Source organism: Perognathus longimembris, chromosome 17 (genome assembly GCF_023159225.1).
Source record: "Perognathus longimembris pacificus isolate PPM17 chromosome 17, ASM2315922v1, whole genome shotgun sequence".
Taxonomy (NCBI): domain Eukaryota; kingdom Metazoa; phylum Chordata; class Mammalia; order Rodentia; family Heteromyidae; genus Perognathus; species Perognathus longimembris.
The window spans coordinates 6,371,788-6,384,955 of NC_063177.1; the positions used below are offsets into that span (position 1 = coordinate 6,371,788).

Genomic DNA, 13,168 nt, shown 5'->3' on the forward strand with positions numbered 1-13,168 from the left:
GACAGTAGAGACCAGGTCTGTGAAACCAAAAACTGCTTGTCAAATGGTATTTCCCACAGGATTGGGGCAGCGACCCAACAGTATGTAACTAAAACCAAACAATTACTCAACATATAAAGGTCAAAAATCGACCTCTCAGTGGAATACAATAGCTCAAAAGCTATGTATGTACGTTCATATAAGACTACTGTCGACATATTGTCTAATATCGATATTACATTTAAAGCCCTAGGCGAATTTTCTTCGGCGTAGGCCACTACTGTGGCTACTGTATATGTTCTTGATACATTGTGTATTGTGTATATGTCTACCTGACCTAGAGAAGGGAAAGAAAAACAGGGCGTAAGATATCACAAGAAATGTACACATTGCCCTACTATGTAACTGTACCCTTTTTGCACAACACCTTGTCAAAAAAATTTGTGTTCAATTAATAAATAAATTAAATGAAAAAAAGAAATGTACCCAAGGCCTAACGTATGAAACTGTAACCTCTCTGTATATCACTTTGACAATAAATAAGAAAAAAAAGAGTCTCATGGACTTTCCTACCTGGGCTGGCTTTGAACCATGATCCTCAGATCTCAAGTCTTCTGCATTCTAAAGACTATAGATATGAGCCACTGGTACCTGTCTTATTCATTGTTATATAAAAACTAGTGAAACTGGGCTGGGAATGTGACTTAGTGGTAGAGTGCTTGCCTAACATTCACAAAGCCCTGGGTTTGATTCCTCAGTACCACACAAAGAAACAAACAAACAAAAAGCTGAAAATGGTGCTGTGGCTCAAAGTGGTAGATTGCTAGCCTTGAGCAAAAAAGCTCAGGGACAGTGCCCAGACCCAGGACTTGCAAACAACAACAACAACAACAACAACAACAACAACAACAACAAAACTAGTGAAAACTAAAAACACAAAGCCTTGATACTGATGGGACAGAGATAAAAATCATTAGATAATTCAGAAGGATTCTTTATATGAAATGTTACAAATCTGTTGTTGAAGATGGAATCTAGAAAGCAAGGTATGATTAGAGATAGGTTAAAATGTTCTAATATTCTGAAAGAGGAACTTGCTTTATAATCTACTTTGAGGGACAGTTGGTGAGAACAGTGGGGACACCTGCCTGCACTGGCTGACTGGTTTCCATGGACCCTTTGTGTGTGTGTTCATTCTAACACTGGGGCACTAGGTGGTGCTCAATTTTCTGGCCGTACTTAGGCCAGGCCACTTTCTGTATGTATAGCTTAGCAACCTGTTATGACTTCTGCCTTCCAGTCAGGTGACTGAGATTTCGCCATCTCTGGTCAGTGGACCAGGGTTATGGGCTATCCTTTATAGTTCATGATGATGGAAGACAAAATAAGGGGCCTGCAGGCACTTTGAAGATTGGCATCTTCAAAAGGTTCTGTGGTGTGATCTCACGAGATTTTGTTCTTTGTTTTGGTTTCTTGGTTTTGATTTTGTTTCTCGCATGTGTGTGCACGCATGCACGCGTGTGTGGGGGAAGGGAGGGAGGGAGAGAGAGAAAGAGAGAGAGAGAGAGAGAGAGAGAGAGAGAGAGAGAGAGAGAGAGAGAGAGAGAGAGAGAGAGGTGGAAGTAAACTATATAGGGCTGCCTGGCCGTCCCAGAAGCAGCACTGGGAATCTGGTTTTCTGAAGAATCCATTTCTCTTGGTGACAGTGAGCCTAGACTGATGCAGCCAAAGGGACAACGTTCTTTAGGGATTTATTTATTTATTTATTTATTGCCAGTACTGGGGCTTGAACCCAGGGTCTTGCACTCTTGCTTAGCTTTTTTTGCTCAGGACTGGTGTTGAATGACATATCTATTTCTACCAGTTTGCTGGCTTGATTGGAGATGTGTCTCAGGATTTTTTTCTGCCCAGACTGGCGTGGAACTGCAATCCTCAAATCTTAGCCTCCTGTGTAGCTGGGATTATAGGCATGAGCCATGAGCTCTTGGTGCTTCGGGGATTTAGATGGAGACACTATTCTCAATGAGTGGTGGGTCCAGGTATGTGTAGGGCAGCGGCAAGGTCTGGTTCCGCTCTCTAATGGCTCTTGAGATCTGCGCCAGGCGGTTCTGGAAGGTGGCGATGCTTTGCTTTGGGGCTTCCTCTATGAAGTGTTCATCTGGGTAGCTACCCAGGGGTCTCTGGGGATCAAGCGTGGAGTTGAGTGAGGGAACTGCTGAGGTGCCCATCATTGCTGGGAGCCATGGTAGCTGGCTCTGGTCCTGATGCCCTACCTGAGGAGCTATTCGGCCTGCTACTGAGCCTCATCCTGTCCCCCTCCCTTAAATGGATCATTTCAAATGAAGGCTAGCTGCAGAATACTCTTGGGCATTGTGTGTGTGTGTGTGTGTGTGTGTGTGTGTGTGTGTGTGTGTGTGTATGTGTACATGCTGGAAATGGGGCTTGAATGAAGGGCCTGGCTACTATCCTTTAGCTTTTTCACTCAAGGCTGCCTTTGAGTTCCACTTCTGGCTCTTTGCTGGTTAATTGGAGATAAGAGTCTTACGGAGTTTTCTGTCCAGGGTGGCTTCAAACCAGTATCCTCAGATCTCAGCCTTCTGAATAGTGAGGACTATAGGCACTAGCCACTAGCACCGGGCTTTCTTGGAAAATTTTAAGTTAAAAATTTAAAGGAATATGATCCCATGTTGACTTTGTGGCAAAGGGCTACTCACCCAGTTATCTCATTTGCCACATGTCCCTCATGTACTTAAGGGTCATGGATCCCATTGGAAGGTTCAGTGGGGGTGAAGGGACTTTATTGCAGGATCAGGTCTGGACCAGTGAAAGTCATCAATACACCCTCCCCAAGCTCCATCTGGCCTGGCCTGACTCCTGGCCTCATACTCACTCGGTCTCCAGGCTCCTTGCTCAGTATCCAGAGGGCAATGATGACATCACAGGTGACATTGACGGATGGGAGGGTGGCTATGAAGCCTTCAGGCCTTGCTTTGCCTTTGGAAGTGGGTGGTGGCAGCTGCATGGTGGGTGGCAGGTTGGGCATCCAAACACAGGAGTCAAACTGAAGGCCGAGAAGGCAGAATGAGGCTATGGAGTCAGACCCCTCTCCCCCACCCCCCTGGCCCCAGCACATGCCTTCCCTCACCTGGCCTGAACTGACAGCTGCGTGTCTGGCTGAGCAGGTGAAGATCACCATGGTCACATACTTCACCAAGGCTTCTCGGGTGTCCAGTGAAGAAGGCACACCTGCAGGAGAACTGGGGTTGCTGGGGTCCTGAGGATTTGGCTGTACAAGTCAGAGGTTGGGGCCCAAGAATCAAAGTCCTCATACCTGAGCTTTCCCGGTCTAGGAAACCCTTGGAGAAGATCTCCCTCACCCAAGCCTGAAGTTCTTGGTCATCTTGAACAGACATGTCGCTTGGGTAGTAGATGCCAATGATTTCAGAAACAAAGCTGCAGGGTACACCCAGCTTTAGTCTCTGTTTCCAGCCCTGACCCTCTCTGAGAAACACCTGGGTGCAGGGTCCTTCACAAGCAGACTTCCTGCCCCCTCTCCCTCACTTCCCTCTCCTTCCCAGCTTTCCTATCTCCCCCTAAGCCCCTGGCTTCCTAGGGACAATCCCCTCACCGCTCCACTGCTCCCCAGATCTGCATTCCATCATCTCGGTAGTAGTAGCCTGGAATGTTTTCAACTCCCCGAGCCCGAATATCTTCAGGAAGACACAGGTCAGTGTAGCTCAGCTGTGTCATGTTCCTCTTGATCAGCTCAGAAAACCCTTCAATGCCAATACCTGTGGACTGAGGGACAGGACTCCTGAGTATCAGGAGTTAGATGCTGTAGCATGATATACTACTGGTGTGGGAAAGATGGGCCATTACCACCCCAGAACTCCCAGATTCTTCCAATTGAAGAACCTCCTCCTCTTCCACATTTATTTATGTATTTATTTTTTAGTCTCGGGCTTGAACTCAGAGCCTGGGCACTGTCCCTGAGCTCTTTTGCTCAAGGCTAGCACTCTATCACTTTAAGTTACAATACCACTTCTGGTTTCCTAGTGGTTAATTGAAGAGTCTCAAGGCCTTTCTAGCCTTGGCTGGCTTTGATCTGCAGTCCTCAGATCTTAGCCTCCTAAGTAGCTAGAATTACAGGAATGAGACACTGGCACCTGGCCTTTTTTTTTTTTTTTTGTACTGGGATTTGAACTCAGGGTCTACTTTCAAGGCGAGCCTTTAATTAGGTTATATATGCTCTATATTTGAGCTGTAAGTTACATATTCAGGATAGTAGACTCTTTGCAAAGATTTCCCCACCCCCCACCCCATTCTGTGAATCATTTTTTTTTTTCCCGTTTGGGGGAATGGTGGTAGTACTTGGGTATGAACTCAGGATCTCAAGTTTCCTAGGCAGTCTCTACATTTGCCCCAAGCTCCAACACCCTCTCTAAAGCAGCTCTTACTTTGTCCACCACCTGCCCAGGGGCGATGAGCAGCTCTCTGGCGAGGGTGTTGATATGCAGGGTAAACCGAATGTGGGGGACCAGCAGCTGTAAGGAGAGAAGGGTAGAGCTGGGGAGGGTCACAGCTGCCCCTCCAGTGGCATCTACTCTACAAGTTCCTTGGGATGAGGCAAAAAGGGTAGGAAGAATTGGTTCCAACAAGGGTCTGCATTCTAGGTCCAGGGGCAGGGCTGCGCTCCCAGAATCTTGTTCTGCCCCCTCTGCAGGCTCCTTTCTGTGGGCACCAGATAGTTTTGTTAAATGAGGGCATTGATTTGGATGCGCATAGTGAGCTTCTGGCTCCACAGCTCATAAGTTCTCATCTTTGGAGCAGGCAGAGCACCATGAAAACCCAACGTCTGTGGGCCTGGAAATGAGGAACCAATCATTCTGTAGAGCTCACCTGTAAATAGCAGGTTCTGGGGGCTGTATAGATATATCCAAGCCCCAGGAGAAGAAACACCATCCTTCTCACAGGGAATGCCCCACAGTTGGGTCATCCAAAAGCTTAGCCATGTCCGGGTGACCTACAGAACCCACCCCCAGAGCGCCTGTGTCTCCCAGCCAGGGACAACATACAGAAAACTTGTTGGATCCTTCAAAGACACATTCTCCTCTGTTTTCTGCCAGCTGGAGGCCTCTCCTTTCCTAGGATGTGGGCTTCTCCTAGGGAGAAAGCTCCTCCAGAACTCCTTGCCCTGGCTCAGGGCCTGCTAGGAAAGCTGTTCCCAGAATTGCTACAGGGAGACACCACAGGTTGGGAGTCTGCATCCCAGCCTGGATGGACATGGACACCTGGGGAGAGGTCACTCAGAAGAGGTAGCTTGAGGGGGCAGCGCCTGGCTCTGCAGATTGGGCGTGTGGTGTGGGCCACCTTGCAGAAGCACTGACCTTGAAGAGGGGATGGCAGTGGGGTAGCTGGCGTAGTGTGGCCATGGCAAAGACCTCTGGCAGCAGATGAGCATGCAGCAGGTGTGTGAGGGCCTCGTGCACAGAAAACTCAGCATTGCGCACCCAGGTCTTGGCTAGCAGCCAGTCCCACTTGTCATCGCTGGGCAGGAAGATGGGGCTATTGGGTCCAGGAGTCTGGCTGAGCTGGTAGGGGAGGTGTGTGAGGAAGGAGTCAGGCATGAATGTCTGCCAACCATTCAGTGTGAGGATTCCCATGCCTGACCTGTTCAGCTACAGACCTGAATGGCAAGGGGAAGCAGAGGGCCATGTCCTGGGCTTTGGTATAACAGGGTCATTGGGGCCGCAGAGAATTGAGGCTTTCCATTGATGACATTGGTGTGGATGTCAGAGAGGATGCCATGATCCACCAAGAACAAGGAACCCCTCTGCAGGAAAGAGAAGAGGATCCAGAATTCCCACAGGCTTTCCTTTTTCTTTTTCTTTTTCTTTCTTCTTCTTCTTCTTCTTTTCTTTTCTTTTCTTTTTTTTTTTTGCCTGTCCTGGGGCTTGGATTCAGGGCCTGAGCACTGTCCCTGGCTTCTTTTTGCTCAAGGCTAGCACTCTGCCACTTGAGCCATAGTGCCACTTCCTGCCTTTTCTATATGTGTGGTGCTGAGGAATCGAACCCAGGGCTTCATGTATACGAGGCAAGCACTCTTGCCACTAGGCCATATCCCCAGCACTCCCACAGGCTTTCTAAAGGATGAGGGGAGGGGTGGCAGGAAGTGGGGAGAGGGCTCAGGTCTAGGAGGTGTTGGCATGTTGGGAGAGGGGGTTTGGGGCTTGTAGTACACAGTGTGTCCCCTCCCTTTGTAGTAGGGGATGGGCTGGAAGAAGATGAGATGGGGTTTTCAGAGATCAGAGGCTATACTCCACCTCCAGCTCAGCCTGCAGGTTGGTCTCGAGGCCCAGAACAGGGGCCACCATGGCATCAGTGACTGGGAAGTTCTCTGGGAGTGAATGACAGCGGCGGATCAGGACAGGGTTGAGGCCATTCAGGAACTGGGATGCAAAGAAGGCATCTTCCTGCCAGTGCTCATAAATGTACTCTATAGTAGGGTAGAGGAACAGGGAGCAGTCACCCTAACTCCAACAGTGCTCCTGAACTTCATGGTGGAATTCCCCTCTGGATCCATTCTGGGTGTCCTATACCTTTTCCAGGGTAATCTCCTGTCCCCTTGGTTTCTGTCCCTGGCCCTTTACCAAACGGCAAATCTTAGTACACAGCCCACTGTCCCAATGTCAACCTGACAACTCACCCTCATGACTTAACAATATCAAGCAATAAATTAGAAAGTAAGCTTGGGCTTTTCCTCCAGCTCAGGCCCCTCCCAGGAAATGGCAACTCCATCCACCCCATTGCCTTTCGGCTTCTGGATTTTTGGAGTTTTCTGGCTTCAAACTGCGATCTTCAGATCTCAGCCTTCTTGTAGCTAGGATTACAGGCATGAGCCTAGATCTATCCTTCTTTTCTTCCTTTCTTCTTCACCTTTTCTCTTTCTTCCTTTCCCCCCTCCCTCCCTTCCTTTCCTTCCTTACTCTTTTCATTCATTCTTCCTTCCTCTTTTTTTCTTCCTTCTTCTTTCTCTCTCTTCCTTTCTTCCCCTTTCTCTTTCTTTCTTCCTCCTTCCTTCCTTCCCTCCCCTCCTCCTTCCTTCCCTCCTCTTCCTTCTTCCTTCCCTCCCTCCCTCCCTCCCTCCCTCCCTCCCTTCCTCCCTCCCTCCCTCCCTCCCTCCCTTCTTTCTGTTCCTTATTTCCTTGTGCATACTGAATACTAGGCAAGTGCTTTACCACTAAGCTACACCCCAACTTAATGTTCTGGTTTTGAATCTAATAATCATCACGTGAGCCCTGAGCACAAGGACAGTCTTTACAGCCCCTACCCAGTGTCTGATGGGCAGAAGCTCAATATCTGTTGGACCAGGAGGTAGATTTCCCTCTGGGCACCCATCCTCTTTTGTCTCTATATGGAACCTAAGGTCTAGGAAAGGGAAGGGCCTGTCCAGGATCACACAGGGAGCTGGTGCCTAGTTTTCAGAGACTCCTTACAGCTGTGGGAAGCTGGTGCCCCTAGGAAGAGGTTAGAGCCCTGGCGCTAACAGCAGGCTCCTTACCTGCTGCTGGAGTCCTGTGGAAGTTGAACATCCTTCTCATCTCCCTCAGGCTCCTCCAGAGCCCTGTGCGGTCCAGTAACCCCTTGAGCTTCAGTTCTACAAACCTGTCAAGAGATGTGAGAGATGGGGAGAAGGCAAGAGGCACTGGGAGACCCTCCCCTCTCACCCAGTTTTATCCTGGGAGGGGTCCTAAACCAGCTTCCAGAGCCTGACACTGTCCTTAAAGTAGCCACCAGCGGGTAGGAATTGGAGGCTGTGCCCTGGGTATGGCTGATGTCAAAGGAACTGAGTAGTGGGAAGGCAGAAGACAGAGGAAGGAGGCATGCGAGGCCAGGCCAGGACAGGGCGGGCTTCCTCACGCAGATTTGGCTTTCAGGTAGAAGTTGGCATTCTTGACTACAGAGTATTTGATGTTGAGGTCCAGTTCTTTCACAGTCACCTGGTCGAGGCATTGAGGCCAGCCTTGGATGTAATTCTTCCAGCTAGAGGGCAGAAGAGATGATGAGGAAGAAGCTCAGAGAGGCCAGACACTATTGGCTCACACCTGGGATCCTAGTTACTCAGGAAGCTGCAATCTGAGGATCATGGCACATTGCCAGTGCATACAGGGAAAGTCTGTGAGACTTTATCTTCAACAAACTACCCCCCCCACCACCAAAGCTAGAAGTGGAGATGTGGCTCAAGTGGCAGAGTGGTAGCCTTGAGGGGGAAAAAAGAAAGCTCCAGAGAGCCTGTAGACAGAGGAGTCCCCTTGGGGGCCCTAGTCAGAGCCAGCCCCCCTCTGCCAGTAACCACCTTCCTGGCCTCTGCTCTTCTCTCTTTACCCATGAGGCTGTAGTTTCCCACTGGAGACTTCTCCCCAGTCATGGTCAATTGGTCTAGGGTTGAGCACCTGACCAGAGCTGGGCCAGAGTCCTTTCTAGAGAATTGAATATTTGGATTGAGTCACAAAGGTAGGCTCTCTCTGGATATCTGGATTATAGCATTTGAACCCCAAGATAGTTAGGTTCAATAGCTGCAGCCATTTTTCACTGTATAGACTGGGAAAACTGGTGAGAGAGAGAGAGAACGAATTATTCAGGAGGGAGACATCTTGTTCTCTGAGATCTGGTTACATTTCCTGCCTTTTCTACCTGTATCCAACTGGCAAGTTCTCCTTTTATCTTTCTGCTGGTTGAAATTGATTTTTGGTCATACAACTACATACTTCCTGACTGGCACAGATGTATCTTGTAATGGGAAAGCAGTGCTGAAGCTGGATTGTACCTCAGGGTTTCCATTACTTTGGCAGGCATCCAATAGAGAGGCACACTGCTTGGGAGGCTACACTTTCCTCTGCCGTGGCATACAGCAGCTCTAAATCCCATGATTAAGCAGGTCACATCACCTAAGACCTTTAGGTAAAATGGCCAAATCATGTCCCAGCAAGCTGAAAACTCCAGTGAGTCCTCCTCTTGCATATGCATTCTTTGTTTTACTCAAAAAATTGCCTTTTAAGATGCTGCTGACTCTTGCTTGTCAAATCTTGCAATCCTAGCTATTCAGAAGGCTGAGTTGTGAGGATCACATTTCAAAGCCAGCCAGAGCAGTCAAGGATGTGAGATTTTTTTTTTTTTTGCCAGTCCTGGACCTTGGACTCGGCCTGAGCACTGTCCCTGGCTTCTTTTTGCTCAAGGCTAGCACTCTGCCACGTGAGCCACAGCGCCACTTCTGGCCATTTTCTATATATGTGGTGCTGGGGAATCGAACCCAGGGCTTCATGTATACGAGTCAAGCACTCTTGCCACTAGGCTATATTCCCAGCCCACAAGGATGTGAGATTTTTTTTATGTCCAATTAACCACTAAAAAGCCTGGAGTGGAACTATGGCTCAAGTGGTAGAGAGATAACCTTGAGAGACAGAAAAAAGCAACTAAGGGACAGTGACCAGGCTCTGAGTTCAAGCCCCAGTCACCAGCACTCCCTTTAAAAAAAAAAAAAAAAGGCACTTTTGTGTTGAGGGTTTTGAGTTTTCAACTGTCAAAGGATACCTTGTAATTCAAACACACTGCCACCAGGTGGTGATCAAGCTCTACTTCTCAAACACATGGGGTGCTTGCTAAAACGCATTCCGACTTAGTAGATCTAGGGTGAGTATAAGAACCTACATTTCTGTAGTAAGTTCCCAGGCGATGTTGCCTTGGATCTGAGAAGTGCTTTTTCCTTTTTTCTTTCCTTCCTTCCTTCCTTCCTTCCTTCCTTCCTTCCTTCCTTCCTTCCTTCCTTCCTTCCTTCCTTCCTTCCTTCTTTCCTTCTCCTCCTCCTCCTCCTTCTCCTCCTCCTCCTCCTCCTCCTCCTCCTCCTCCTCCTCCTCCTCCTCCTCCTCCTCCTCCTCCTCCTCTTCCTCCTCCTATTCTCTCTCTCTCTCTCTCTCTCTCTCTCTCTCTCTCTCTCTTTCTTTCTTTCTCTCTTTCTTCCATTTCTCCAGTCCTGGGGTTTGAATTCAGGGCCTGGCACTGTCGATGAGCTTCTCAAGGCTCACACTCTACCACTTGAGCTATAACACCACTTCTGGCCTTTTCTGTTCATGTGGTACTGAAGAATTGAACCCCCAGGGCTCCGTGTATGCTAGGCAAGCACTCTACCATTGCCAGACCCCAGGCCTTGCTTTTTAAAACCTTAGGGCACAGAGAGTGAACAGAAATTTGAACAATAAAAAACAACACACAGGGTCTGGGAATATGGCCTAGTGGTAAAGTGCTCGCCTTGTATACATGAAGCCCTGGGTTCGATTCCTTAGCACCACATATATATAGAAAAAGCTGGAAGTGGCTCTGTGGCTCAAGTGGTAGAGTGCTAGCCTTGAGCAAAAAGAAGCCAGGGACAGTGTTCAAGCTCTGAGTTCAAGCCCCAGGACTGGCAACAAAAACAAAACCAAACAAAACACACATAGGGCTTGGCAGTTGATTAGCTGCATGTTTAAGATTTCCTTATTTATTTTACCTAATAATTCAAATGAGAGTGGTATTTTTTTTCCTCAGAAGAAAATGACTAGTACTTGGGCACTGGTGGCTCACACCTGTAATCTTAGCTACTCAGGAGGCTGAGATCTGAGATACGAGCCTAGGACAGCAGTCCTTGAGATTCTTATCTCCAGTTAACCATCAGAAAACCACAAGTGGAGCTGTGGCTCTAGTGGTAAAGCACTATCCTTCAGCACCCAGGCCCTGAGTTCAAACCCCACAACCAACAACAATAACAACAATAAAAAAGAACTGATAAAAGAGATTAAATGATTTGCCTAAGATCTTCCAGTTGTTTCTAGCAGCGTCTGGCTAAAGGTTGTAAGTTTTAATGCAATGGTTTTACCACCAGGAACCAAAGGAGCCTATGGCTGCCTTGTCTCCAGAGGTTTGAGGGAAAAAATAAAGACAAGATTTAAAAGAGCAAGATCTTTTGAAATCCTGCACTTGCATGTAGTCCCTGGCTTTCTACCTCAAGAAGCCCTTTCATCAGCCCCTGGACTGTAACTTCCAACCTCTTGTCAGCACAGCCTAATATCAGACCAGATTTCGATTCCAACTTCCAATCCTAAACCCAGAGCCCAGAAAGTGCCACTGTCTCCCCTTGCTTGCTCTGGAGGTTGAGATTTTTGGGGTTTTGCTGATTTATTTCTGCTTCTGCCCACTTTTCTTTGAGGATACAGATGGTTGAAGTGTGAAAAAACAAAAGCAAACAAACAAAAACAGGGCAAGAAGAAGCTGGTAGAGAACAGGCATTCAGAGCAGTGTTTTTCAAACTTCAGTGGACACCAGGGCCATGTGAAAAGCTTAAGACAAAAATGGTTTGCCCCTCTACTACCTCCCCTAGGATCTGAGTCAGAAGGTTGTAGGAGCCTGAGAATCTGCATTTCAGCCAGGTATCTCTTGTGGGGGGTGGGGGTACTGAGGCTTGAACTCAGGGTCTGGGTGCTGTCTCTTAGTTGTATTTTTTTTTTTTTTTTTTTTTTTTTTTTGCTGAAGGTTGGCGCTCTACCACTTGAACCACAGCTCCACTTTGGGATTTCTGGTGGTTAACTGGAGATGCGAATCTCGTGGACTTTCCTGCCTGGGCTGGCTTTGAAGTGCTGAGGAGCTGGGATTTCAGAAGTGAGGGACCTGTGCTGGGCTCTTGATGTCTGTGGGCTCTCCCCTCCTCACCTGTCGCCCTCCTCACCTGTACATCGCCCTCCGGACCTGCAGCTCCTTTTGGCGCTGCTGCTGCAGCGCCGGGTGACGGTCTGCCCAGGAGACCTTGGCTGTGGGAGGAAGACAGGGGATGGGGCGAGGAAAGGAGACGCCCCCCTCCTCCCCCCCTCCTCCCCCTGGCCCCCCCCCCCCGTCACCACCACTGCCTTCTCTGGGCCTCGTGCCCCCCTGGCCTCACCTGTGCCCTCCCGCAGCACCAGGTGCCCCGCCCCCTCCAGCCACTGGTAGCAGGGGAAGCGGAGCGCAGCGCCCTGGGGCAGCTCAAGCTGGAACCAGCGGCAGAACCAGGCGTCCGGGGCCGGGGGGCAGAGCAGAGGCTGGGCCGGCCGGGCCTTGTGCGCGCGCAGCAGCAGCACCTGCCCCACGTCCTGCAGGAGGGTCACCTCGAAGTCCTCCTCCTGGAAGGGGGGTTCGCTCGGGTCGGGCCGTCCTCGCCCTCCCCCCCCCTGCCCCAGCGCCCCCTCCACCCCAGCCCCGCTCCCGCGCACTCACGGCGCCCGCGGAGAACTCCCTGCCGAGGCGATCCAGAGGCAGCAGGGCGCTCTCGCCCTCGGTGCCCACGAGGCTGACGGACACCTTGTCCCACGTCCCGGCCCCGCAGGCCTCCCCGGTGGACACTCTCACTCTGAGCTTGGCCATGATGCCAGCCGAGCCGGGCTCTCTACTGGATGCAGCTGGAGGAGCTGGGGGGTGAGTCCCGCGGAGGCCCCGCCCCGAGCGGACCAAGCCACCCACCACCAACTCGGGATTCCTACCCGGGTGGCCCAGGCCAGGCCGTGCCCGCAGGAGGGGCCGGCCTGGGGGCCCCCCCGGAGCGCGGCGGGGAGGAGGCAGTGGAGGGGCTGGCCTGGGGGCCCCTGGAGTGTGGCGGGGGAGCCCGGGCTGTGCTCGCAGGAGGTGCTGGGCTCCCAGGGTACGAGGAGGCCCTGCTGGGATTGGGGGTGTATGCCAAAGACCTCCCCCACCCCCCACACACACTTCTGCTCAGGGCCACCAGCCTACAGCTCTTCTTGGACTACACAAACTATCTCATTATATTTGATAACTAATTTTTTGGTCGGTGGTGGGACTTGAACTCCCCTCTACCACTAGAGCCACAGCACCACTTCTGGCTTTTTTCAGAGTAGCTTATTGGAGATAAGAGTCCCACTGAGTTTCCTGCCCGGGTTGGCTTTGAATTGTGATCCTCAGATCTCAGCCTCTGGACTAGCTAGGATTTCAGGCGTGAGCCACCAGACCATTTTCTTCTTCTTTTTAAAATTTTTCTTCCTTCCTTCCCCTTCCCTTTCCTTCCTTCTTCCATTCCTCTCTCCCTCTCCCTCCCCTTTCTGTTTTGTTTTTTTGCCAGTCCTGGGGCTTGAACACAGGGCCTGAGCACTGTCCTTGGCTTCCTTTTGCTTAA

General features: G+C 50.1%; 1 protein-coding gene across 1 annotated transcript; it reads right to left on the minus strand.

Annotated features, from left to right (window-relative positions):
• Window positions 1–1,922: 1,922 nt before the first annotated feature.
• On the minus strand, window positions 1,923–12,405 carry Alox15b (arachidonate 15-lipoxygenase type B). Its single transcript, XM_048365815.1, has 14 exons — window positions 12,259–12,405; window positions 11,945–12,164; window positions 11,735–11,816; window positions 7,900–8,022; window positions 7,541–7,644; window positions 6,303–6,475; window positions 5,666–5,812; window positions 5,367–5,570; window positions 4,437–4,523; window positions 3,608–3,777; window positions 3,311–3,432; window positions 3,125–3,225; window positions 2,870–3,040; window positions 1,923–2,159 (listed from the first exon to the last, which is right to left on the minus strand). Exons 1-14 carry the CDS (start codon window positions 12,403–12,405, stop codon window positions 1,980–1,982), a joined length of 2,031 nt encoding a protein of 676 aa, XP_048221772.1. The 3' UTR covers window positions 1,923–1,979.
• Window positions 12,406–13,168: the final 763 nt, after the last annotated feature.

What these genes read in the sequence shown, in the direction of transcription:
- Alox15b (XM_048365815.1), bottom strand. Translation starts at nt 12,405, where the DNA reads ATGGCCAAGCTCAGAGTGAGAGTGTCCACCGGGGAGGCCTGCGGGGCC. An exon ending in GGGAGTTCTCCGCGGGCGCC is followed by an intron (nt 12,165 to 12,258) that starts GTGAGTGCGCGG and finishes CCCCCCTTCCAG; the next exon opens with GAGGAGGACTTCGAGGTGAC. An exon ending in TACCTGAAAGCCAAATCTGC is followed by an intron (nt 7,645 to 7,899) that starts GTGAGGAAGCCC and finishes ATCTCTTGACAG; the next exon opens with GTTTGTAGAACTGAAGCTCA.